This window comes from Aedes aegypti, chromosome 1 (genome assembly GCF_002204515.2).
Source record: "Aedes aegypti strain LVP_AGWG chromosome 1, AaegL5.0 Primary Assembly, whole genome shotgun sequence".
NCBI classification, from domain to species: Eukaryota; Metazoa; Arthropoda; class Insecta; order Diptera; family Culicidae; genus Aedes; species Aedes aegypti.
This window is the reverse complement of record NC_035107.1, coordinates 203,402,482-203,430,418: the sequence shown is the minus strand read 5'-3', so window position 1 is coordinate 203,430,418 and position 27,937 is coordinate 203,402,482. Positions and strand designations below refer to the sequence as shown.

General features: G+C 37.1%; 1 protein-coding gene across 1 annotated transcript in view; it reads right to left on the bottom strand.

The window, feature by feature from the left end:
• Window positions 1–2,537: 2,537 nt before the first annotated feature.
• The window catches only part of LOC5578993 (homeobox protein Nkx-2.1), a 137,428-nt gene continuing 112,028 nt past the window's right edge, over window positions 2,538–27,937 (bottom strand). The window contains exons 5-6 of the mRNA XM_001664122.2: window positions 16,810–16,896; window positions 2,538–5,651 (exon numbers count right to left, since the gene is read on the bottom strand). Of these exons, the coding sequence (XP_001664172.2) occupies window positions 5,181–5,651; window positions 16,810–16,896 (558 nt within the window). The 3' untranslated portion in view covers window positions 2,538–5,180. The remainder of the gene's footprint in view (window positions 5,652–16,809; window positions 16,897–27,937) is intronic.

The following is a 27,937-nucleotide window of genomic DNA, read 5'->3' as shown; positions in this document are numbered from 1 at the left end:
CAAAACCGGTGTGTCTTTGCTTCTACCCTATAGGTAATAAGAGTCAGTGCATAGGGGCCCAGATAGCCGTAGCGGTAAACGCGCAGCTATTCAGCTTGCTGAGGGTCGTGGGTTCGAATCCCATTGGTCGAGGATCTTTTCGTGAAGGAAATTTTCTCGATTCCCAGGGCATAGAGTATCTTCGTACCTGCCACACGATATACACATGCAAAAATGGTCAATCGACAAAGAAAGCTCTCAGTTAATAACTGTGGAAGTGCTCATAAGAAGACTTATGATCTGAGAAGCAGGCTTTGTCCCATTTGGGACGTAATGCCAGAAAGAAGAAGAAGCATAATGAGATATTTCTGGACATGATTCGTGTGATTGGCAAAACAATCACAACTTCACCGATAAAGCACGGGGGACAACGTCAAGGTGACAAACTCATCCAACCGTGTTCCGACAAAAACAGTATCGTATGACCAAAACGACAAACCGTGAAAGGACATTCCGTGGATTGCATTTTCATTTGTTCTATGACTAAGGTAAGTGTTCTTTTAGTTGTGGGTGTTCCTATAGTTGCGGTAATGTCGTTTTCACTGATTTTATTACATTAGCCACAACACTGACAATGCCAATCAACGTATTGGCTTGTTGATACACGGAATAGTTAAAAAGAGCATCCAAATTGCTTTGAAACTGATGAAATATCACTAAAATTGCTAAAACTTTTCTTGCTTGTACCAATAGTTGCGGTAAAGTGTTCCTATGGTGGAGGATCCCATAAGAAAACCACGGAAACCGCAACTATAGGAACACAAATTAAAAATATACCTCAACTAAAGGAACATTGTACCAATAGTGGAGGTATTACTTTTCACTGACATGCCGTGGATTACTACGATGAAATCATTTCTTTTCATTAAGTCAATGGTCGTTACTTCCCGTTAACATTCACATGTGCATTAAATGCGCTACTTGAATTAAGGCGATTATATGAAGTTCAATCGAGCTTAGTACCTCCACTATTGGTGCATCTACCCTAGCTTCTGCGAAGTATCACCTCCTACACTCAGAATAAAACTTCTTGCATATCATTCTCTTGTTTGATTCATGCAACACCATTGCGCACCAGGTTCAATAAGCTATTTATTGCAGAATCTTTTGCACATGAGCCTCTGTACGTGCCATAAATTCTTTTGTTCTTTTGACTTTTACTGTGTACCGTGTGTTGGTGCTGTCGGGGATACGTTCGAGTTGGTCGACGAGTTCGTCTACCTTGGATCCTTGCTGACGGCTGACAATAACGTTAGCCGTGAAATACGGAGGCGCATCGTCAGTGGAAGTCGGGCCTACTATGGCCTCCACAAGAAGCTGCGGTCAAAAAACCCGCACCAAATGTATCATGTACAAAACGCTCATAAGGCCGGTAGTCCTCTACGGGCATGAATGCAAGCACTTGGAGTCTTCGAACGTCGGGTGCTTAGGACGATCTTTGGCGGTGTGCAGGAAAACGGTTTGTGGCGGCGAAGGATGAACCACGAGCTCGCCCAACTCTCTCCTGAAGGTGGCCAAAGCTGGAAGTATACGATGGGCTGGGCGGGTTGCAAGAATGCCGGACAGCAACCCTGCAAAGATGGTGTTCGCTTCGGATCCGGTTGGTACAAGAAGGCGTGGAGCGCAGCGAGCTAGGTGGGCGGATCAAGTGCGTATCGATTTGGCGAGCGTGGGGCAGAAGCGAGGATGGAGAGATGCGGCCACGAACCGAATATTGTGGGGTGAAATTGATGATTCAGTGTTATCTGTTTAAATGTTAACTAAATAAATGAAATGAAGGGATGGTGCGTATCGCATGCATTCGTGGGACACACAAAAGCTTCCATATAATTCAAATTGCAGCCAATGGAGTGTATTGAACAGCAGTTGTTCCGGGGACAGAGGTCATTTTATTTCTTTTCCCGCGCCAACACACAAATTAAAACCAAAAAAAATCGATTGGACACTTTGCGTACCGTTGGATTGCGCCAATAAAAATCAAGGCTACTGTGGTTGATTTATCACCATCACACCCAACGTATCGGAAACACAGCGCTTCTAGCGTTCTAAATCTAATATCTCTATTGTAAGACTGGTCAAACGTCAAATTCGCAGCGGCTGGTTGGCTGGCGATGATTTTGGCGACGATTACAAATCGTCACGTTGGTGCAAAATTTACAATAATATGTGCATTCATTGTATTTCTTGAATTTTGAGCGGGTGTAGTAGGAAAAAAGTTGCCGAATGATGATTTTTACAGCACGAGTCGTAAATTTAGGATTTAGGATAATTACGACGAGTGCTGTACAAATCAAGTTCTGCAACTAGTTGTATATCGGCTCCTAGATGTTTTCCCGTTAACGAGTGATAAATAAGTGAATAACAGTTTATGTAAGCAAAGAAATTTTGAAATATACTTACTCAGAGAACCGCCTATAGCAAGAAAGGACAGTTGTTTTGAGGATGCCATTTAAATACTGCTTTGCCCGATATTTCTCAACAAATTAGTAATAGTCAGGTTTAAATTTTCATATTGATATTTATTTCATTTCTTTTCGCCATTTTTCGAAGTACCACATTCTATATTCTTTCAAATTTAATACAAACTTGGCCACCTTGACGCATTTCACGTCGTGGCGGATTCAATTAGTGTCGAGTTGTTTGCTCCTTAACTGGATGTTTTGCTGCAAGTTGTTATACCAATGATTCCTGTCATTTATTTTCACTACTTTATTTCATCTTATAGATATTAAATCAATTAAATAACTTTCTTACTTTGTTTGATTTATCGTGTCTTTGTTTTTTTTTCTTCTCGTTTATTAAAATTTTCTGATACCTCTGATCGGACAAAAATGTCTTCTTCTTTCACTATCCCTTTGTATTTTTTTATATCATTGGAATTGTTTATTACACTTGCGTTTCGCTTATTTGCATTTGCAGCAGTTTGTTTGTTAAGTGACATTATTCAATCGTACTGATCCGGAATGGTCTTGTGTGTTTGTGAGCGTAGTGTGTATGCAAATTCACATATGAGTAAGAAGGTATGCGGGTGGGTGGTTGTGACGGGATAAATATTCGTTTTTTTTTAATTATTTCCATTCGCTTATTCTGCCAATTCAGCTGCTGCGCAGAAAGAAAACCACTAGAAAAATTGGTGCCTATATGTACAAATGAGCCGCAGCAATCGGAGTTCGGACTTTTGTCGCAGTCTCGTTGGCAAACATTACCGATGGCGCTAACCAATCTGTTTTCTGCCTGATGGGGTCGAATTAATTTTAAATTTTGCGGCCATCGGATTTAATTTCGTTTTTTTTTCGTTCCTGGATTTGGGGGGTTTGGTTCGATGCCACTCTTCACGGGCGCACTGACGGACTCAAAGCTATTTACACTTTAATTAAATTGAGATAATTTTTGTCGGTGCGCTGCGTTGGTTTCATGATTGGTGTGTGTCTACTAATTTTCATCGATGTCATTTTTTTTTGTGAGTGGGAAGCTCAATTTGATTGAAATCCAAAGTTTGGCTTTTTTTGTGTAACAATGAAAGAAGGATGTGGTTCGTTTATCGAATGATCTTGAAATTCTTTGTGACGTTGAAAGCAGGCGAACTTTTTATAACTGACTTAATGTTTTAACGGTTTTTCTAACTACCCAAGCAACCAGAAATCGAATCAGATTGTCTTTTAAAGAAATATTTCAGAAAAATTGCTATGAAATGCAGAAGATGGGATGACCAAATCTCTTATCTTCGATATTTCATCAAAGATATCTCGTTTATAAGTTGCCATGCATTGTGCGATCATTTATCGCGACGATGATCTAATAATGCATGTAGATCGTCGTCAGTCATTTAGAATCGTGGAGTCTTCTGCGTGTTATTCCTGAGGCACTAACACGAATTGAAGTAACTGCGACTGTCTACGAGGTTTTTTTTTAAAAATTGTCGTACTAGCAAAAAAGTAATAAAATCTAATGTCCAATAGTTGAACAAATGTTGAATGAAGAGAAACCTATGGAAACAACGATGTTCACAGTCTTTGAAAGTTTATTAGTATAAAAAACATGGAATAGGACAAGAGATGATGGGCACTGCACATGATACCATCGAAATTATTGGTTTGATTTAGAGCGCCAGAGAAAAAAAAATGGCATTCGGTCAAATGGCTGGACACCGAGAAGGAGACCTTCGTGCTTATGAAGAAGGAACACTGTGTCTACCAGAGATGTGCACACATATCAATGGATAAATCCCTCTGTAGGTCTGTTAAATAGAGTATTTGTTGTTGTTGCACTCTTATAAAATCACTGACGAAAAAGAATCAGTACTAACATTATTTCTTTAAACACTAATTATTTTTGGTCAATGTTTTTTAAATGAGTGCAACGACAAAGTATTCTAGCCAAAAAAAAAAACAATTCATTTAATTATTTTAACTCTCATTTAAAATTTCATTACCCTTCATGATGAATGTCGATTCCAAAAACATTTGAAAAATGAACCAAACCCTTTAAGCAAGAAACTTTTTTTCAATGGAAAATTAAAACTAAATCGATCAATAAATACAACATTATTTACTTATTGCAATTTCGTCGATGTACGCGGCCGGTTGGTGTTTGACAAGTGTTGATTTTCTTCCTTTTTACACGATCACTAAGCAGTAACAATTGTACTTAAAGTTCAAATCCATTGTTATTCCCACTTCTGAAACTTCTTCGCCGTCTCCTTCGATTGGCTACGCGGAGTTGGCCACCTGACCCACACGGTCAACAGGATGGCGCCCAACCCAGATGCACTCGAGTCGCCTTATTGGCTAGTTAGTTTTATGTGTGTATATTTACAGTTTGATTATTTTCCTTTCTGTATCGTAAGTAATTCGTTTCTCCCTCCCGCGGGAAAACCAAACCTACAGCTTAGCTAAGATATATATTAATTTAATATAAAATTAAGTAGAACGAGCTATCTTGAGGGCTAACAGCGTTTGTCTTTTGCCTCGCGTGGATTTCAAGGAGAACAAAAGAATGATAGAACACCCTTTATGCGATCGCACGAGAAGCGGTTTTGGTTTTGTTGTAGTACTGTTTGAAACCCCGATAAAACCAAAACTACTTCTCGGGAGGCGAACGGCTAAAACAAGAAGAGTAAAAACCTAACATATCACCTAATATTACCAGGCTCGGGTTTGCAGCGGCAGGTAGCTTCCGCACTGCTGTTGATGACTGTTGGCCATGAAGTTGTTCTGGTTCCGGTACGCCATGGCTAGGCTGTTGGACATGAGACTGTTATTGCACGGCTGCTGCAGCATCTGGCCGGTCACGTTGTGACTGCCCTGGTACGACGATAGGAGCGTAGTGGTGGGCGTGTCCGGTGAGTGGGTTTGGTTGGAATCGCTGGTTAGGACCACCGAGGAGCCACCACCTCCGCCGCCACCTCCTCCGCCTCCACCACCGCCACTTCCGCCGCCACCGCTGGACGTTAGGGAATTATTGCTGCCGCTGATTTGCTGCTGCTGTTGGCCACCCTGCTGCTGCTGTTGTTGCTGCTGTTGAGCAGAAGCGCTGGTATTAGAGCCGCCGGAACACGGCTTGCCATCTTTAACTAGTACTGGTACGGCCACACGTCGTGGTGAGCTGGCTGACTGGATGAAAAACGAGAACTGCATTAGTGAGTGTTCCAGCGTGATGACTAAGGAGGTTCGAGGACCGATATTCAAATGGCTTTATCTATTGTTTATTTCAATATACTTTTTGTGAACCATCCTTCTAGTTAGAAAACAAGTTAAAACAATGCAGAATGTAATACCTAGTTATTGTCATTTCATATTAGCATTAGCATTAAACACAAATTCGTAAAGGGTATAACCCTAGACTGCTGTATGAGGATTGCCTCCTTCCAGTTCGTTTTCAAAAACAGAGGTTGAAATTTGTCCTAGATACGTCCTTACGAAAGCTGAGAGATAGGAAAGCATAATTGACTGGGCACCTACTTATACCCAGCAAAAAACTGTCCTGATTGTGAGGCGAAATCTGCGTAACGTAATCCAGTGACAAATTGATCACTGGGGCGAATTTGGTCAGGTCGGTGCCAAAAAACATTTCCTCCCAAAGATGCTGAATGTTTCGTTGGCAATTTGGGTATTAGGCAGAATTTCAAAGTTTAATTTTCCAATAAAATGATCAAATACTCGAGTTGTAAGGATTTTGACATTATTTTTAGATCCAGGAGACCCGAATTCAGTAGATAGAGAAAAAAATGAAGAGATATGAGGAAAAATATTCTTAAAACCCAGCATTTATTGCCGAGTTTACATAAATTTTCTTGTTTTTTTTTCTTCAAATGTCTTCAAAGTCTCATCCCCATTGTTATAAAGCCTATTCAGTTTCTCCAAAGATGTACAGAAACAGTGATTAATTTAAACCTTCGCAAATAGTTAAATTTCGGTGCGATATTCCACGATCAAAAGATCGTCATAATCCTGGTATTTCATGAGCATGAGCATGAGCATGAGCATGATTGACCGCCCGCAGTTGCTACTCCGTTATTGCAAGAACAGCTGTACTTACACAGGGAACCAACAGATGCTACTCAGGATCAGTAGCATCTTCAATGTGTAAGTACTGGTGCTCTCATTATTATAACAAACAATACCGGCGCCGGCTGCGTCCGAATGCAGGTCAATTTGGGAATGGGAGGGAAATGTTGACGTGTTTCTTGCTTTATGGAAGCCGAGGAGTCCTCTGCACTTCCACAAGAAAACACTGGGAGTTTGGATATGGGAAAGGATTCGTTTTGGTAAACGATAAAGATGTATTTTTAAATGAATACGTGAACATATACATGAATGATCGATACCGATAGTGCGGTTACTATGCGAACCGGACACGATCCGGATTCCGTCGCTCACCCACAAAGGAGCATGTAACATATTCAACGGATCAAACACTACTGACGCGTCGATTTTTTTTTTCACTCGCACACTTTGTTTTCGTTTTTTTCTTCCGAAAAACGCGAATTGGACACAATTGATCCGGATTCCGCCGCTCGCTCTCAAAGGAGCATGCAACAGATTCAACGGAACAAACACTACTCCGTCATAATCCTGGTATTTCAGCGATCAAACTCATTTTTACATCCGCGAGATGTTTCTAGAATATGAAAATACTAATAAATAATAAAATATGAGAAAAAAAAACAGTTGATACAATTTTACGCTGTTGCTGCGCTCGAAAAACAGTTGGTGGTTTGAGAAGTTGTCAAAATGCGTTGCATTGTTATTCAATGCACGGATTCCTTAAATAGACTTGGTGGATGGTTTAAGCAAGATTCTGTATTAAGAAAGAATGCATAAATCTTAATGGTGAAAGAGTACGCATGGCCCCGTAAAACGACAAAAATGGAGACTTATGATTCCAGTGAAGTGTATTGGAAAGACTTTCAATCTTCCACTACTATAACAATAAGGGTTAAAGTACATGTGTGATACTTTGCACAGGAGAAATTTTATGATGTAAATTTTCTCTAGTTTCAACATACAAGTTTGTTGATATATTAAACAAAAACTACTACAAAAATGTAAATTGTGATTAATCATGTGTAATAATGTATTCTCTAACAAATAAATTATAAATTTTAGTAATATAAGCATTATTTGCTAAAATATTTCTTAAATCATGTTTTTCCGTTTTGACCCAATCTCACCCCCTAGACCCATTGTCACCCCCATCGACGGTACTGTCTTTATCAATGAGGCTTTCAGTCCTCGACTGGTGAATCCGCATTGGTTACAGATCGAACAATCATATCATTTTCATATTATCCAAGAAATAATATTGTCTGCTGTGTGACCCGGAGAAGGAAAAGAAGTGATAACCAGAAGTTATCGGGAACCGGCTTCAGGTAGCCTGAAGGAAATGGACAAATATAGAAATGAAAAGAACCCAATGAAGCGAAACTTCAATGGAAATTCATTATCGTTTGTTTAAACTTAAATGTTTTTGGCTTGCCTGTCTCGTTGATTTGGTATTACACTAACTAACATGAATTTAAAAACGAAAACTGATACAGTCGACTCTCCACATCTCGATATCGGAGGGACCATAGAGATAGAGAGAGATCGAGACGTAGAACAATTTTCTAATGAATACTAGATTGAACATCACTCCGTAACCAGAAGACTAGAGTGCTCTTCTCGGGACAACCCGGGACGAAAAATCTCGGGATTTGACAAATTTCTGAATTTCCCGTTTCCCGGGATTTTATTTCTGACATCCCGGGAATCCCGAGATTCCCGAAATGCACGTAGAATTTGTTGAAAACCACTAAATATCAATAAAAACAATGACATTTTTCCTCCCTATCAACCTTATTTAATAAACTAGAAAAGCATAGTGAAAAAGAGCATAAAAGAGAAATTATTTTCATGAAAAGATCAATTTACAAAGTAAGAAATACATATTCGTTTTTGTCTAGTTTAGTTTCATGCTTTTCTTTTCAACGTTAGCCATGTTTTTAAGCCTATGCTGAGATAACAAATTTGAAAGTAGGGTGATGTGCTAGTATCCATCGTATTAAGCATTGATCAGTGAGAACTGCAATTTTTCCAGTATTGCAGTGAATGATGCTGATACAAACCGATGCCAAACAATTCTTTCTCAAAACGGCTTTAGCATTGTACAATAACATTTTGATAAATCTTGATCTCTTTTTGGAAATAATGCAAAGAAAATGCATCTTACCGTATTCTCAATCCGTCGTATCGTTTTTAACTTCGTCGCAATCAGTTTCCAGATTCGTCTCACAACTTACGGCTCACTTTGATGTATTGAGTGGTTAAAACACAATACATCAACGCTATAATAAAATGTTTTACTAGAAAATATAGATCTACGGGCATCTCCCTCCATTCCTTCAGCATGATGGAATATACTAATTTCCTTTAAAATTAATTGTTCCTCATCAAAATTCAGCCCAAACATATGAACACAATTTCTTTTGACCGTACAATTCTGGCATTTGCTCACAGTACAACGAAAACAACACAATCAAAGGAACCGTATTTTTACGTCGAGCGTCGCGCACACATTGATGCGCACAAAATTTTTTTCTCAGTACGACGGATTGAACATTGTTTACATTCTCAATTATACGTGGCGGTTGAGGAAATTTCGTAAAATTTGGGGATTTATTGAAGCTTTACGGCGTGTGATTGGCATGAAATCCTTCAGTGAAGAAGTACGAAGGTTTTCCATAGTGAAAACAAGTGCCCGGCGATGTAAGTCACACAGGGGGGCGGGAAGAAACTTGTGTTGGAAAGTGGTGTGACTGATGTCGATCACTAAGCATTTATCTCAAATCGTGTTCGTCCATGCGATTTCGGTGAAAAAGTGTAAAGTGGATAATTAAACTGAAGTTATTTATAGAAATACAGTAGTTTTATTGCATTTTTGGTGTACAGGTGGACGAATCATAAAAGCTTTCACAAAATTACATTTGGAAAATGAATCTATGTTGCAGGTAAGTTGGAATATCCGCCGTAGTGGAACATGTTAAGTTTGATACGACGAATAGTAGCTCTTACGACGAAGTAGAACAAAACCCTACACCTAAACTGTCGCAAATTGCAGGTCAGTACCATCTGTAAGAAGTAGGCAATGAGAATATTGACTGAGAAGTTTTCAATCTCGTTTTCCATACAAATATTAAAAAAAATCCAGGATTTTGGAACATGTTTCGATCTCAATGAAACTTTCATAATTTGCTTTTCACTTCGTTACCTTTCCAAGAAAAATATTAAGATGACCAAATAACGATTCATTTTTGTATTACACGATGCGGAAATCTGCAGTGGGACTCACATGCGTTTACTTTTCATTATGGGACAATTCGACTTGGTGTTTTTTTCCTAATTTTTCTGAAAAAAAAATGATTTCTCGTTGGTGCAACTGAAAGATCATTAGAAGATATGATGAAAACTGATATCAACTCAATTTTGACCAAAATGCAGATGGGACTGACTTGTGATTCACGGCAGTAAACTTCAATAATTTTCAATAATTAACTTTTAGCATGATCATGAGTATTGTAACAATACCTTCAATGATCTTTAGTCGTTTCTTTTGTTCTAAAGTTTTTATGACTTTTCAAATGTTTGAAGCAAATTGCTTTACAATTATGACTTAGGTTTTTTTCATGCTTCCATTCATAAATGTTATAGAGAATTTCAAAAAAATCCATAGCCAACCCGTAATTAGTCAAGCCAAGGTTTTATTTTTGTTAGGTTACTTCATCAGAATAAGAAAGTCTTATCTGAAATGTGATTTGCTATAATTAACATATTATTTTGAAAAGTTATATTATCTGTTTATTTCATTGGAAAAAAATGTATTGTTAAATTTGTATTTGTTAAAGTTTTATTGAAAATTTGATAAATCCCGGGATCTCGGGATTTCCCGGGACAAGCATAGATTTTTGTCCCGAATCTCGGGACGAGCAAAATGGTCGGGAAATGGACACTCTACAGAAAACAAACAGACGTTATTTCGTCCTGGCAACATTTTTTGAATTCTATATCTAGTGTTGACCTTTGATAATGGGCATATCGACATATGGAGAGAAAATCGGGAATGAAAAACACATCGAGATAGGGAGATATCGAGAGAAGAGGATATCTAAATGTGGAGAGTTAAAATGTGAAGGGACTGAAAAATCATCCACATTGGGAGAGGTTTTGAGATATACAACATCGAGATGGTGAGAGTCGACTGTATTTGTCAAATTCTGCAAAACCTAAAACATTTGAATGATATTATCTATGAAAACATAAATTTTTGAGTAAATAAAAATCAAATTTAGTACAGTTAACTCTCCCTTACTCGATATTCCGTCTCTCGAAATCGAGTTAGAGAACCATAATGAAAGTTGGTTTTCGTGGATACCTCGATGGTCCCTTGGATCGCATTTGCACTTGTTTCGTGTTCTATAACTCGATACCTCCCTAACTCGATGGCCCCTTCAATATCGAGTTATGTTGAGTTGAGAGTAATATAAAATTTATTCCACTAGGGTTTGTATCCTTTGACAGATACGCATATTTTGATCTTAACTGTAACACCGTCTTCAGTTTCGTGTACTAGACGTATAGTTATTCCACAAAATAGTTGACATATTTATTATCATACATTTTTGTGTAAAACATGACCATAAGCTTGGGAAATTTTGATTTTATCGCTGATGGCAGGCGCGAAATTTCAACAATTTAATCGCGAATTTCCATTGTTCCTACCAAAGAGTGACAATGTGAAGGTATTACTTTTTGAAAGGGTATGTTACAAAAAAAAAAACGAGTTGAAGAATTTGAAGTATATTTGACACGCATAATAGAAATGGCTTAAACAGAATTACAATACATTAGCAAGCGCGATACCCTTCAATCGCTCTTCATCTGTGTTGTTCTTTAAATATGGTATAAAGTTTGTTTTAACAACTTCATCAAGATGGGAGGAGTGTTTCCTAGTAACGTAAAACGGGATAAATCAAATAGTTATTTTTGAGAGAAAACATTATTATTTCTGCATTATGTTTCAATATGTTTCATATTATAATCTTAAAATAAGTAAGTACTGATATCTTAGTTATCAATTGCAGTTTATTCCTGAATAAATATCGATTGATTTTCATGTGTAGACATTGAGCTGAGCTTAAAACAATTGTTTTTAAAATAAATAAGTATTTTCTGCCCGTAACGCGGGTAGATCACCTTTTCGAGGTGCGTTACGGGGTAAGATCTACCATATTATACTCTTGTTGTATCTGTTCTTGTGAATACTTATAAGTTAGGGTCGGAAGAGTATAAGAGAGTAACAAGGCACTAAGACCCACCTATTTGTCCTAGATAATGAGGAGGTCGAAGTGAAAAAATTGCTCAATCAGCATCTGAGGTTGGTTTCAACTCATTAGACAATTCCTTTCCGAGTTCAAGAGTTTATCTTTCGATATCTAAGAGGGAAACGATTCCGAATCAGTGGAGTAGCAGACCTCTTAACTTCTAAAATAAGCTTTTTGTTTCAAGGAATCTAAATGTTTCATGGGAAACATGTTCACAGTTTCAAAAAACGACTTTGAACCTTATAAGTAGAAGCAATAATTTGATACGCTAGAGTACCGATGCATGGTCAAAATCAGTATCATTCAACCAGCTTAGTGGCCGAACCTGATTAAGGGGCGCGCTTTTGAGAGTTTAATGGTGATAAACTGTTTTCTCCAAAAGGTATAAATAGCGGTATCTTTTTCTAAAGAGGCTCTATGCAAAATGGTAAAGAATGATATTTGTATAAAAAACGACTACTTCATTATTTCTCAATAGTAATGGAGTAGAACGACATGCACTAAACAAAGGACACGGGTATACCACAAAAGATCAAAGAAAACTGGTCGCAGTGGTTCATCCCGAACAGAAAAAAAAGAAACAGAAGGAAGTATATTTCGGACTCAATCGAATGAGAACGGTATATAGGGTGCAACCTCTAGGCGTTTAAAATGAAAAAGTTTGGAATCAACTTATAAGATTGCACTAAACTTCAAATGCACAAATCTCGTGAAGAAAACATCCAACAGCAGTGCACTTTTTATTTTGTCTTTGTTCACTGCAGAAAGCTTAACATAAGAAGATCAGAAACGTTTGGCAAATATTTCTCCAGTTTAGTGCCTTTACAAACGTGAGTAGGGGCACAAGTCGACTATTGTGCCGGTCATATTTGGATTCCGAGATGTTTCACCTTAACGTTATATAGGAATTTCTGCCTTGGATTACAAAAATGGCCTCAATAATTGAGACTCAATTTGTAAAAATGCATTTTGAGATTTGAAATCAAATTCAAGTTCTACTAGAGCTAGGCTGTCAGCCATAAGTGACGAACTATTTAAAACTTCATCAAATAATGATCGTAGAACAGATTGTTTGTAAGCGTTTTATAAATGCTAAAATCTTCTCAATTTCCAATATTTCGAATGTTCATTATCCCAACGCAACGCTCTGGCATGAAGTGTCATACTAATAATCTTTACTTTTGCTTTAATTTACTTAACTGATTCACAGAAATTATGATATTTCGTTTAGTATGATATGGATCTCGCACTATCAAATTTACCCGCTTTATCAAAGATACCGTAATTCTTATTAGCTCATTAATACAAGAGACCAAAGCGCTATCTAGCTTTGAAAATGTTCTATGAATAAATGATGATTCGAACATTTTACGAGATGAGTCGTTCTGATCAATGTTATTGCGGCGCTTATATTAAATCCACATCCAGCGGCGGAAGATATGCGCGCAATTCAAACGCAACGTCAAAATTCAAGTAGGCTTGGATTTTTCGTCCTTCAAGGACACAAATGTTTCAAATTTGCTAAATCTGAAACATTTGGTGATTTTCATTATCACTACGACAGTATATCGACATTTTCAGATAATCGCATTACGTGGATTTATTTTGCAGAGCACAATACCAGTTGATCAATGTTACCCGCGGATTACGGTAACCCATTTTACGGTAATGACAAACGACAAGTAATCGTGGCCAAGGATGGAAAAAAATCGGCTCTGTAGCGACAAACAACACAGTATTTGAACGGTCTAAGAGGGCCGTTGCTCTTGCAGCAACAAGATTCGAAAACCTGACTGCGCGCGCGTTGTACTGATATATGATGTACTGTGGACAAAGATTTTACCGGATGTTGTTACAACTAGCGATCAACTCGAAGCGTGCCGTCTGCGCGCTATTATTTTTGCGCAGCCCATGCTAAAATAATTTTAGATTCATAAAAGGTTAATAATTCGACAAAAGGTTAATCGTTGTTGCTATGATCGCAGTCTAAAGAACAACCGCGATGCATCATGGATTTTGTCATGATCACTAGATTTACATCCTTGCGCATGACTTTCCATCTACTCCATTTCTACGCATAACTGTCACACTATAGAATTCAAAGCGCTTGTCTCGAACAAAATATTGAGTACGCAGTATATTATAGTCTGTGACTTTTGAAAATCTTTTTGATGTAGAACGCAACCTGTTCTACGTCTTTGTATTCTGAAAATTCATTTATCGAGACTTTATTTCTTAAATAAATTTCGTCAAATTTTTAGGGTCGTTCGCAAAACTCTTCTGATTCTTGGTACAACGTTCTTCGATTCGGAATTTCTGTAGTGCCGGACTGTTCGTGGAGAGTACTGGTGTAACCCTACTTGAAGATTCAGTATCCACTTTAATATCGAATCCCATAAAATGGTTTGCGGCCTCTGAAACAAGTCTAAAGAACGAGAAGTAGAGCGTTTTTGCAAAACATGGCCACATGTTCCGATTACCCAATTTTCCGAGGCCACTAAATTGGTCGTTCTGAAGCTTCAGACAAATCAAACGAATTAGCAAATCAAGTCCTAAAAAGGATAATTCAAGCGGATTACGATGACTTGTCACATACCGAATTGCTCTCCGGGGAAGCGGTCACTATCTTGGCGGATCTAAAACATAGTTTGCACATATGAAACATGATGATATTGCAAAGCAAGTCAAAAGAATGACGTTTCAGGAGTATTTCGTATAGAACAAAGTAGTATTTTTCGATGTTCTTTCGTTCAGATTGTGTAAAAATTTGTGATGTGAAATCTGAGTTAAATTTTTACTCCTCAGAACAATCTTGAAATTACCGATGTGTCTCAGCCTAGTCCGTTGAAAAGGTCGATAAAGCAATTTATCATCTTTACTAACTTTCATAAACTCACTAACTCATTTATTTTCTTTTTCTTGTTCATTCATTGTCTCATTATCTTACTCACAGACAACTTTGCTTTCCATTCTAAACGTGTTCCTTCACATGCCATATTCGTCTAGCACCACCATACATATACATCATTTTGCTTCTATTGGTCATAAAAAATACAAACTAAGACACAATCTCGTTTCTCCAATTCTATTTGAGTCGTTTTTACCCGACTTGACGCGGTAACCCACCGAAATAACTCCCAAACTATGGACATTTCCAAAAATTCCAATAATATTCGAAAAACATGAAGTGAAACGAAAACAATCCGTTTTCTTCGTTTGCTGGGAGAAAACGGGTTAAATCCTGTGTAGAAGGAGATCCGTCAGTACCGGACACTTAAGCCACTAAATTCATAATTTAAAAAAAATATTGGTTTTATATGATCTTGCTACTCATTAAGGTGAAGCCGAACTTCAAGTTTTCAAGAGCACGGATCTGGAGAACCAAACATCCGTTTAAGCTAAAAACTAAATCGATCGGTCACTAGCTGGTGGTGACCAATCGATTAGGTTTTCAGCTCAAACGGATGTTTCGTTCTCCAGATCCGTGCTTTTGAAAATTTGGACTTTGGCTTCGATTCATCTTCACCTTAATGATAAATGAAATATCATTTTTGTAGCGTACAAAAATAAATTACAAAATATAAGTATGAATTTTGACTTTTTATTTTTATATTATATTCTACCAAATAGGCCAATCATAAATGGTGGCTCCCAATACCGGACACAAAATGGACATGGATTTCTGTAAATTTGTACATAAGCGAATGGTTTTACTCCAGAAATAGTCTTTCATTGCCAATTTAATGCATTTGCAACATTTACAAGAACAATTTGAGTTTTACATAGTTTACAAGATGTCCATCAAAAACATTTTTCATCTATTATGAAACAAAACACATTTTACGATGTTGTTCTGAATGTTCATTCTTCTTAGTTTTATTGCAAGTTTGTCGCAATCAAAGGAAAATGAATGTATTTTGAGACGCTGGTGCACAAATTACAAAGATATCATATAACAAATTAAGCTGCCCAAAACTAGGACGCAAAAATTTGTCCATATTTTGTTTGATTCAAAAAACATTCATACTTTTAAATTATGATTGTATTCGGCCATGCTTGCGTTATTCAAACTATTTTTCCATATTCAAAATAATTACTAATTAGGCTTAAATTACGACACGTCAACTTTTTAACGACTTTCGAACATCTCTACTTTTTCAAAAAGGCATGTATATTTCAAGGATGTATTATTCTACGCCAACATTACTCTCCAATAATAGTTTTCTTTTCTTCTAACGCACCATCTTGATTGAAAAACGATTTTTCAATTTTTCGACTTTGTTCGGTATTGGGTAGATTACGAACAAATTTACTTCTTTAAATGACTATAAGCATGTACTGCATCAATAACCTTCCAGTTTATGGATGATTACGCACGTAAATCTAATTATCTTCCAGGAAGTTATTGGATTAAAAAGAACGCCCGTAGAACTCAGCAATCCAGCTTAGCCTTAGTACTGGGCATCAATGATTGTAGTTAATTTGTCTCACGATTGCAAATTGAAGAAAATCACTTGGTTTTGCACAGACATAGTTGAAAAAGCATCAGCATACTTTCAGCATGCAAGGGCAAGTAGTGATACTTTTCTGAATCAATATTACGTATGATGACTGAGTTTAGAAATTTCAAGCTGAAAAAATATCATAGCCTTTGAGTGACGAATATTGGGTTGTGGGTTCGATAAAATTAAAAATCAATTGCTAAAAATGCTATTATATAGGGAAGCAAGCTTTTCCCATATTGAACGTAAAGTCGACCCGAAGAAAAATAAGATGATTCATGACTAGAAAGCACGTGACTAAATGTTTCCCGTTTCAATAGTGCAGAACTATTCCAGCGTAGAAGAGTACCTACTGCATTGCCATAAAACTCTGTTAAAGCCATAAGAAATAAGTTAAGCACCGATACTAACCTGATTATGCTGGTTCTGCTCTGCCATTGCCTTTTCCTTCGCTTGCCGTTTACATTTGTATCGATGATTCTGAAACCATATCTTAACCTGCAATGGAAAGAAAGAGAGACCAAATGTTAAAAAGTCGATCTATGTTGTCTTTCGTTTTCTTACAGATACATATTTAGTAAGATTGCACCGGTTTTTAACGATATAGCATAGATTGGGTGTGTCGTTTTCGTATCGTCTCGTAGTCGTCGTCGTCGTCGTCGTCGTCGTCGTCGTTTTGGGTGCAAAGCTTGGATGATTTTAACTGGAGCATGAAGAAACGCGGGCCACTGAACCAAAACGGCATTCGAGCTCTATGTACGATAAAGTATGAAATTCAAGATGGCGCCGGTCGATGGGAAGAAGCAAGCGTAGAAAAATCATAAGACAGCTCTCAGTCACCAGCAATATCTACCTTCAACGCAAGAAAACGAGAAACCAAAGCGGCGAATCGTCGTCTTTTCGTACAGCAATAAAGCAGTTCAGTTTACGAACGAGAGACACCCAGAAACGAGAATACGTTTCTATGTGTGTAGTAGGGCTATCGTCTGTATGTCGAGGGAAAAGGAGAGCACTTTTTATAACTTCCTCTTGTTGACGCGCCCCATTGTGTGCGCAAGAGCTGTAAAGAGCCATCTTCAGACCTCTTCCGACGTTTCACGGGCGCAGCCAGCATAGCCGTTCCCAACCTCTAGTGTTTGTGGTAGGCTGCGAAAGATTTTTCTTATTTTTCTGAGAAACATTCAAATTTATTCACGTTGAACTTTGAATTTTTCATTAGTGTCGAATTGAAGGACGCAGACAAAATAAATTTTAAACTGCAATACGTTTTAGCTTAAATCAACTAATTTTACAGTTTACAATAATATGCTTTGGTCATAATATTTTTTCCGGTCAAATCAACTATATTTACATATTTACGATAACTATAAGTACATGATTATATTGTTGAAAATAGTTATTTTTGAACAATATAAAACCGCATGATTGTCAACAACTATAAGTTGGCTTGAGTTTACAAATGTGAAAAGTCAAAATTGAATAATAGTATTTTTACAATTTCTCATCTTAATAGGCTGTTTTTCATCACGCCAATCTGTCATGAAACGGCCTACTTTGCTGCACTGAAGTATGCAGTGCGGGAATAGTCATTACGCAACTGAAACCAGTGTTTTGATGTACGTAACGCTTTCTCATTACGCAGCTGTTTTGAGTTGCGTAATGAATCATTACACAACAATTTTTCAGAAATTGTGAAATAATGGTGAATGCATTCCGATATAATTTCTGAAACCCTCAAGTGGTCTTCTACGAAATTGCAAAAAAAAAAGTTGTACGTAACTCGTAATTATTTTTTATTGACTCATGCTGTAAAAATTACCATTCTGCAACTTGTTCCGTAAACTACTATTACGCAACTGATTTGAATCCTGTGCAGGAAAGTAGGCCGTTTCATGACAGATTGGCGTGATGAAAAACAGCCTATTGCGAAGAGATTTATCTTCGTAATAGGCTGTTTTTCATCGCATCCATCTGTCAAAACCCTCGTAAGTAATTGAACTAAATTGTTTATCATGTTTACATCAAGTTTTTGTGGGAAAATAATATAAATATAAATATTTGAACGCAAGCCGATACTCCATATTCTGCGTGTGTGACGCAATCAATCAGTCCACATGCTTGATATATAAATATAGAATCATGCCTTTTCTAAACATCAAAAATGTAACTTTCTTGTATCATCGTGCTCTGACAAAGTTGACATACTCTGCTCTGGGCATATGAAAGATTCACAAAATTTGCTAGCGAAAGGCTCCGCAGTCGCAATTTATTCGTTCGTTTCCATGTACAGGTCTAGGCACATGTTTCACCGAATCACTGTGCCGTTTCGCGTTACGTTAGGTATCAAGGTACAAGACTTTCATACAGAGACCTTCAAAGTGTTCTAATTTCATTAGTGGCTGCAATAGAGAGAGAGAGAGCTTACGATGTGATTTAATCGTTCATGGTTCGCCCTTGTTGGGGTCTAGCTTTTAATTTCATCTTTAGATTAGTGAGGCAAGAGGTTTTCAACATGAACATTTTCGAATTTCTTTAAAAATACAAATGTTAGCCTTGAATTACTGTAAAAATCATTAATCTTCCTGAAACCGCATTACTCCGACGATTTGTATTGCATCGTTTTTAAACGGCCTAAAACAAAGGTGACCCATCATACCCCGTGAACCATCTACTGACAGTCAGATCTCCTATTAGACGCTGTCACTTACTTTACGTCCATGACAATTTCTCAGTTGCCATCTAATCGATTTAGGTGAAATTCGGTAAATAATAAGTTCATACTATATTTCTGCTACCAGCAAGGAATCAACTTCACCCATATTAAAGTCTCTCATAGTGAGTGGCAGCATCTAATAGGAGACCTGACTGTATAACCACGTTCAGCATCGGGTCCGTATGTGGTGTGAAGTGATTAGGTTGCTCTCTGAAAATCATACTTTTGGATTCAAGTAGACTGAAAATTTCATTCGAGTGGATGGGAATGCTTGAGTTTTTTTTATGGGCGACGCCATAGTCGTTGCCCTCGTCTGTTACCCAGTCAGACGGGTAAAGTTTAAGGTGAAACATGTGATACTTTTCTCTATGGTATTGCTCACAAGGAAGAGCTAGCACATAGATCGTTTAGTGGATATGACTCGCAATTTGGGAAGTCCAGCCGTTTCAACCTGCTTCGGTATATTTTATGTTAATCTATTTAATTATTTGTTATATGAAATTTAGATACTGAAGCGTAATTACATTTTATCATACTTAGAAAAATATGCTCTTTTGTACAAACTTTGTAATTTTTTTTTGTAATTTTTTTTTTACCACGAGGGTCCGGAATTGTATCCGGAAGATGGTCATCTGTCCAACGCTCTTGTAAGAGCATCGCAACTAGGTTGTGTCGTACGGATGATTACGGCTTCTTCTCCAACATTCAATGACGTTTTTTTTTTAAGAATTAACATTATGTTTTTATTGTTTAAGCTGAATTCGTTTTTTTTTTGCCGTATGACTGAACACCCGTTAAAAGTTTATGTTTATAAACATTCGACATTTCGTTCTTCAATTTTAATATACGTCACTCTGACTCAAAATGGTCTCGAAACTTCAATGGAATTCTGAATGGCATCCTAGAAAAAATACAGTGCTTACAATGCTTATTAGACTGGCCCTTCAACAAAAAAGTTGTAAAACTCAACGGGGCACTCCCTAGATATGAGCCTTAGGGTAAGAGAAACGCTCTCTCAAAATTTCAACTCAATTGGTTGCTCCACCAGCTGGCGCATTCGATTTGAAGTTTGTATGGGATATTCATCTCAAATATATTGAAAATTGATCCTACGTCACTGTTTCGTTTCGTATACTAATTGTTCGCGTTCAAATAAGCCCAGAATGACAAATACACTAGTTGGTACCCTAATGAACATAATTGCAGAAGGTTGTATCTGGATTTAATCTCATTTTCATTACTCTTTCAGTCGTTGAAAGTTAGGCTTAGATCAGCACTCCCGTACAGTCACTTATATGCATGCGACATGTGCCTCAGCTCGCCCAGCGTCATAGGTGGCTATGATGCGCTTAGTGGCTACCTCCAAGCTATGTTGAAGAAATACAAGCAGTATTGCATGATATACTTCAGATGGTTAAAACACAAAGTTTATTAATTTTGATCATGGTACAATCTTCTACAATATTCTTCGCTATTACATCAAGTAGTGTTTTTGACATTCTGGGTTCAATTGAACGCGATTATTAATTTTCCTGAATCAAACAGTAGATGATGTGCTGTTGCTCATATGTTTGAGCTGAAAATCCCATATTAACTTCAATTCAAATGCGCCAGCTCATGGAACGACCAAATGAGCTGAATTTTTCAGAAAGGCTTCCTCTAACCCCAAGAAATAATCCTGAGGGGTGCCCCGTGGAATCATACAACTTTATTTTTCTCCCATACTGAGCTGGGCCAGTCTAATGCTTATGCTACAATAATTTATGTGGTTTTATGGAAAATACGTTTAAAAACTCACAGTAAATCCTCCGAAAGTCCAAAATTTGCAAAGAGTGGATCAAACTAATGCGCCATCTTGAAACACTGCTCTAAGGTAACTTTTGTAAATATACGGTTTACGGTGTATTTATCCGTTATTTGGTATCATATTGATTAATACGTATTTTGTACATAAAATCAAACAGGTGCACGAGCGGTTCAAAATCTAAAAATGTTTGAAAATCCATTCTCCCTTATATTTATTACCATCCCTATTGTAAAAATAGTGTTCTGTGTAATTTTCAGCTTTTTCAGTGGTGATTTAAAGGTTGCCCAATGAGAAAGAAAGTTAATATGGAAATTACTATGAAGAATTTATGAAAAATGTCCAAAAAACGATAGAACTGGAATGTTAGTACATACTTATCATCCCACAGTGAAAACTTATTCTTAAAGAGATTTGCTGCCGAGAGCAGTTTAGTTTGACGGATAGGAGAAGAGATGTACATGAGTTTGTTTGCTATTATTTAGCTTCATATGGGATTATAGTCCTGCAAACATCTACAAAAATCCCAAATAACAAATAACTTATTGTTCAAAAGAGATTCGTTTCTTCAGCTATATCCTTCAATAAGGTTTGAAGAATGCTTTTTCACTACGTTTTGGATAAGTTTGAACTTACATTACAGTACTAACGTGTATGGAACATTTCCAAAATTTCTCCATAGTAATTTTTATATGAACCTACATTGTCCTTGGGCCACATTCAAATCACCACCGAAATAGCTGAAAATTACACATAACACTATTTTTATAATAGGGATGGTAGGAAATATAAAGGGTATATATTTTAAAACATTTTTAAAATTTGAATTAGTACGCATACAATTACTGCCCATAACTGCATAACAGTCACATTCGACATTTTTGACAATTTTGAGTTAATACCGGGGAGTGTCATCAAATGACAGATACTTTTGATCCACTTAATAAAATCTGTGAGATTGTTCTAGAAAATTCGAAAAAAATACCAAGTTGTTTTGTCACATCGGCAATTGTAACCGCATAACAGTCACATTGAGATTATACATGAGCCTCATAATGCAGTGGCAACGAAATTTCTATCAGAATTTATTTCTGACTATTCACCCAATAAGCGATATGAGTTGTACAAAATTTCAGCCTCAAATAAGCACTTTTGAATTCTTAGTGATTTTTTGAAATATCAGTTCCCTCCCATACTGCAATAAAATGCAAACTTGGTACCCCATTTACTCAATGCCTACTTTTGTCGAATGTTACAAATATGCAGTTATGGGCAGATTAGTACACATACTATGAATGGAAATTCGATGATCGTAAAAGTATATGCTATTTACAACATTTTCTATGATATTTCTTGGTTTAGTGTTCGTAAGCCATTTCGTGGCATGCAAACACCATTTCATTTTATTTATACAGATAGAGTGAGCGCCGCATCAAAGAATATGAAAAAAACTTGCAGAACAAAACGCAACTTTGCACTCGTACTAAATTTTTGTTTGATATAATCATTATTGCAAGGAATTGTTATGCAAATTCGTCATATTCCGTTTAACTAATTGTTGGGAATGTTATATCACTCCATTTCAAATTACACCAGTGGATCAGCTCGATTTACAAAGTGAAAATAAGGATGTGCTCCAAAAATAGTAGGATGAGGATGCGCTCTTCAGCAACATCCTTTATTATGATTTGTAGTTACATTCAAAGAACACTATTTTACGTAAAGATAACAAGCAAGATTTGAGGGTTGTTGTCAGGCCCTGGAAGCCAGCCATAAAGAAATCAAGCATCGGAAAACCAACAAGACAATACGGACTCACAATGGTCCAGTTTTCTAAAAAGCTGGCCAAAACCCAATTTCCAAACATGTTTTAAGTTGAAACACGAGATTTCTCGTGAACGACTTTTAGAACTTAAGAAAACGCAAATTTTCATGCAGGGTGCTTCGTGAAGCCCAAGCAGGACAGTTCCGTTTTGCGTCGTCCGATAGATTTGGCTCACGGTTTCGCGCGTGTTTTCGTCTCCGAAGATTTTTTTTTTCTGTTTTGGAGCGTTTTGCTGGGCAGGTGTTTGGGAAGGCACAAGCAAGACGGTTTGTTTTCAGGACGCCAAGAAGTTTTGCTGTCAGTGTCAGTTTTGTGTTCAGTCGAGGATGGATTACCAACTGGTGAGTTCGTTTCATGCTTGTGATAACACATATTTTCTTGAAAGCGTAACTTTTAAGTAATATTAAAACAAACTTTGTATGGTTCGTCACTATAAGTGTCGGCATTATGCTTTTTTCTTATACAATTTCAATATACATATATTTTTCTCTTTTTGACATTATTAAAAAATATCTTTTGAATTGTTCGACATTGTGAATGTTGACGTATTTTTTAAAACTTCTACCATATCGAGACAAAATGCACAGTAATACTCATATGTAATTTTCAAACAAACTATGTATAGTTCGTCACTACAAGTGTCGGCATTATTCCTGTTTCATATAATTTAAAATATATACATGTAATTTTCAGTTTTCGTCATTAATAAAAACATCTCTTGAATTGTTCGACATTATAGATGTTGACGTATTTTTTAAAGCTTCTACCAAAAACTTCTCGAGACAAAAATACAAAACTAGCTTTAAATATAAGTCGTATATTCCCCCCTTGTCTATGGATCGCATCACCGACCAGAGGTGACTCCCAGATCTTTTCCTCCCTCACTAATAAACACCCTTCCCGTGGTGAATGTGTAGATGCAGAGGTATTCTCGGTCTCTAGAAGCAACAATCATTACACCCTAACATTCCTTCCCCATCTCAACTGACTGTAAGGACATGGCCGTCGCTGTTATTGATCAATAATATTAGATCTGCTAAAATTGCACTTCGAGAGTAAGCGAAAACTCCCATCCCTTATCCATTTGGATCGTAGTGCAATTCTTACCAGTTCCGATCAATCACGGAGGTGCAACCATTGACATGTACAGCCAGTCTATGCTATGCTATGCAATGCTTAATAAAACGCAAATTTTCATGCAAAAATATTGGTTACATCTATTTTAGTTCAAAAGTTACTAAAGTTTTTCTGATAAATTGCTTTTGTTTTTCAGGGCATTTCATAAGAGTTACAGAAATAACACATTTGTAGTTTTTTGACATTATATACAATTTTATTTTGTCTTTTGAATGCTGTCAAAAGATATTTTTTATGTTTACCCCAATCAGAGATATTCATAATCAAAGTAGGCATGTTTTGTGAGAAAAACAACAATAACTCCCAAACGGAAGGAGATAGCGAGCTTCTTTACTCACCAAATTACGCATTTTTCAAAGCTCTAAAAGTGTTTTATTGACTAAAACGCTAGAGCCAGAAAACCAGTTTTGTTCGACCACCCTATGTTAAGAGATACAAAAAAAAACTTTTTTTTTGGCAAAGTTGCTTGAAATTGAATGGTCTACAACTATGCTGAAGCTTGTATAATATAATGAGAAGAGAGAGAGAGAGAGAGAGAGAGCACATGAGAATTTTATTGGTTATTTTCTCAATGTTATTGATTTGTTATCGCGAGTCCTTCTTGTAATTTAATTAATAGCTATTATTGTAGTTACGTAAAATAATAAAAGCTTCTTCATATCGTACAAATCACTCCCCGCCATCCCACGCTGAGATATCTTGCTCAAATGCTCTTTAAAATCTAAGGAATCGATTATATAAAAATGCTCTTGCGTACGGCTGCATAAACATTTGTTTTGTGAAAAAGTTGAGAGCCTCAAAATGTATGGAAACCGCAATTTTGTGAGAAATTTGTGCTATGAAAACCAAAAAAAAAATATGAATATGCCCAAAACAGGGTCTGCAACCCTGAAACATGTTTCACAACACTTGCGATAATCAAAACTGTTCTTATATTGAGAATGTGTAAATGTTGCCAAGAAATTTTGAATCTGGACCACTGTGGGACTGAAACAATCGCGGGGCAAGCAAGGTAATGGTGATTGTGAAGCTGTGTTCAAAACTATACCTTGTAAACATGGGATTATCCTCTAATGTTGGGAAAATATCCATACATACAATAGCTATGGAAACGTCAAAATAATGGGTACATTTTTTTAAATAAGGAGTGTTTTATACCCTGTTATATATTCCCTGCATTTACTTTTTGTTGGGTGAAAACTTTGTGATAGTTGTTCATGGAACAGTGTTAGATTTCAAGTTTGTTACTGTCGTAACTGAAACAAATGCGGATAGGTTAAATGTAGCTACAGTTTTTTTTTGCTGTCATTTGGTAATTATTAGCATACAATTAAATATTACAGGATGCCTTTGCTGCCAACTCCATCCCGTTTGCCTGTTCCGCTGCACAACGTCACCAGAAGCAGCTCACATTACCGAATAAATTATGCTTCTGCATCTGAACAGTAATTGTTTGTAAATATTTAATTGAATAAAATTATTCATATTATAAAGTTGGTTCAGTAGTTATTTTTTATACGAAAAATTATATTGAAAACAAATTGAATTTTCATTTTGGAAAAAGAATGAATTTTACTCGGTTTCTCACGGAATATGGTTCGAATAATGGGTAAAATTCACTCGTTGATCTGACGTACAAGCCGTTTACTCTTTAAAGAGGCCTTTACTTTTTTTATGAGTTACACTAGTTTCTCTCAAAGTGGGTACATTTTATCCATTAAAGATTACATTGGTCTTACAGTGATATGGCATCAAAAATGTTTGCTACAGACGGGAGCAATTCGGAAAGGTTATAAGGCCGAAAGGGTCGTTAGGCCGAAATAAAATTTAATTATTTAGAGTGAAAAATATCAAATTTTGTTTCAATTGTTTATAATTGTTTTTTTTTCTTTTGAACAAAGGCTTTTCCTTCTAGTTATATTGCACAAAAGAAATTTGTTGGCTTCAAGGTAATGTAAATAACTTTGGCCAACACTTAATAACCCATTCTGCCCTAAGACCCATTAGTACTATCAGACATTTTCGACCTAGTGACCCTTTCAGCCTAATGACTCATTCAGTCCAATAACCCTTTTGGACTTACAAACTTTTCGGACTAACGGCATTCGGCCTAACGGAATAGTCGGATACGTCGAACGTAGTTCAAGAAACGATTGGTTCAACGAAAAAAAAGCAAAGCTAGGATATTTTGGAGGAAAAGTATGCAGCGTGGATTGCAATGCTGTGGCACTATGCGCGATAAAACGTGGAACGATGCTGACTGAAGAGGGAAACAGCAATCTCGTGAGGTAGAATGCGAAGAGATAGAGTTGTTGTACCTTTAAAAAAACGCGTTACTTCTTCCAGAACCTCAACGCATCGCGCAAAGGATTTGTACTTTGAGCTAAAATGTGCAGGGATAATGATCGAAGCTTTTTGGAGCACGGGCGTTTGAAAAGTGGAAGCAGCACGATGAACACCTGTATGGCACCATATCCCTATCCCTGATCTTCTTATAGCAATAGTGCCTCCCAGGTCTGAAGCTTGTTTAGATGGGGTTTATCATGCACTGTTATCCCCACGATATAACCATTACTGTAGCAGTAGACGATAAACAGACTCTCATGATGTGTTGTGGATCATGATTGTTACAAACAGCGATAAGTGAGAGGTACTCTCAATTTTCTCAAAATTCAACTCCTGACTGAGAGATTTCTTTGCTGATGTTTCCATCCTCCATCCATTAGGAAAAGTTCCTGGACCAACCGGAAATCGAACTCAGACACCTTTGGCATGGCTTAGCTTTGTTGCTGCGCACTTTACCACTAGGCTGAGGAAGGTCCCTGATTCGTTAATCCTATAAAAAAAAGAAAATTTTGCTCTTTACGAACGTTTCTCGTCATCGTTCATGTAATACGAAAAGCTAAAATTGAATGTTTTGTATCATTTTTCGTTACGCAACGAAAAATTATCCCATTGCCCACAATCTCTAGCATTAATTTAGGTGTTTGTTCACTATATCGCTATGGTGCAAGAGGTGCACTATATCGCTATGGAGCAAGAGGTGATATAATCCTTTGGCCAGGATAACAATTGCTTCTTCCAGCAAATGGTTAACTAATAGACGTTCAGTAGCTCAGAAAAAAAAAATCCTGCAACAGCATTTCTTTTCATCCAATCGCCACAAGGTACTTCAGAATCGCATCATTCAGTCGAATTCAGGGAATCGAAAACCTACCGGATTTCTCCGGCGAACAATGCTCCCTGTTGCCCCGGGTCTCCGGTGTGTAATCTGATTAATACATATTTTGTTATTATACTCCTTTTTCACGCGCTCGCGCATATACTTCCAATGTGCTTTGTGGTCCCAAAAAACTCAGCAGGCCGTGAAGCGCAGGAGGTTGCTATCCTCTTCAGTAAAACCGTCGAAGTAGGCATGGGATCTAAAAAAACACATCAACCTCAGTCGAGGGTGAAAAGAAAAACAAGCATCCTCGAGACACAGCAGCAGCCAGCGGTTCACCCTATTGTGTGTTCACGGTTGCGTTGTAATTGCAAGAAAAGCTGGTTCTTGCGGAATGGAATGGTAGAGAGAAAAAAAAATATGAAACTGGGTCTCCTTCTGGATGGGTTCACTTTAAATCGCAATCGCTGCAGAAAAACGCGTGCATATCGACGTATGTACGAGTGTAGGGTTGCACAGGCAAAAATAAATTGTAATATTACGTCATTTCCGATGCACATCACACGCGTTGCGATTATCATTGTAAAATCACACTCGAATTATTGCAATAAAATGGATCACTCGACGCAAATCGACCAATCACGTCGTTAAATACCGTCGATGGGGGTGACAATGGGTCTAGGGGGTGAGATTGGATCAAAACGGAAAAATATTATTTCAGTTAATAACGCTGATATAACTAAAATTAATAATTCATATGTTAAGGAACATATTATTACACGTAATTCATCGCAATATACATATTTAGAAATAGTAGGTTTTGTTTACTATATCAATAAACTTGTATGTTGAAACTAGATAAAATTTACAACATTAGATTTCTCCTGTGCAAAGTAT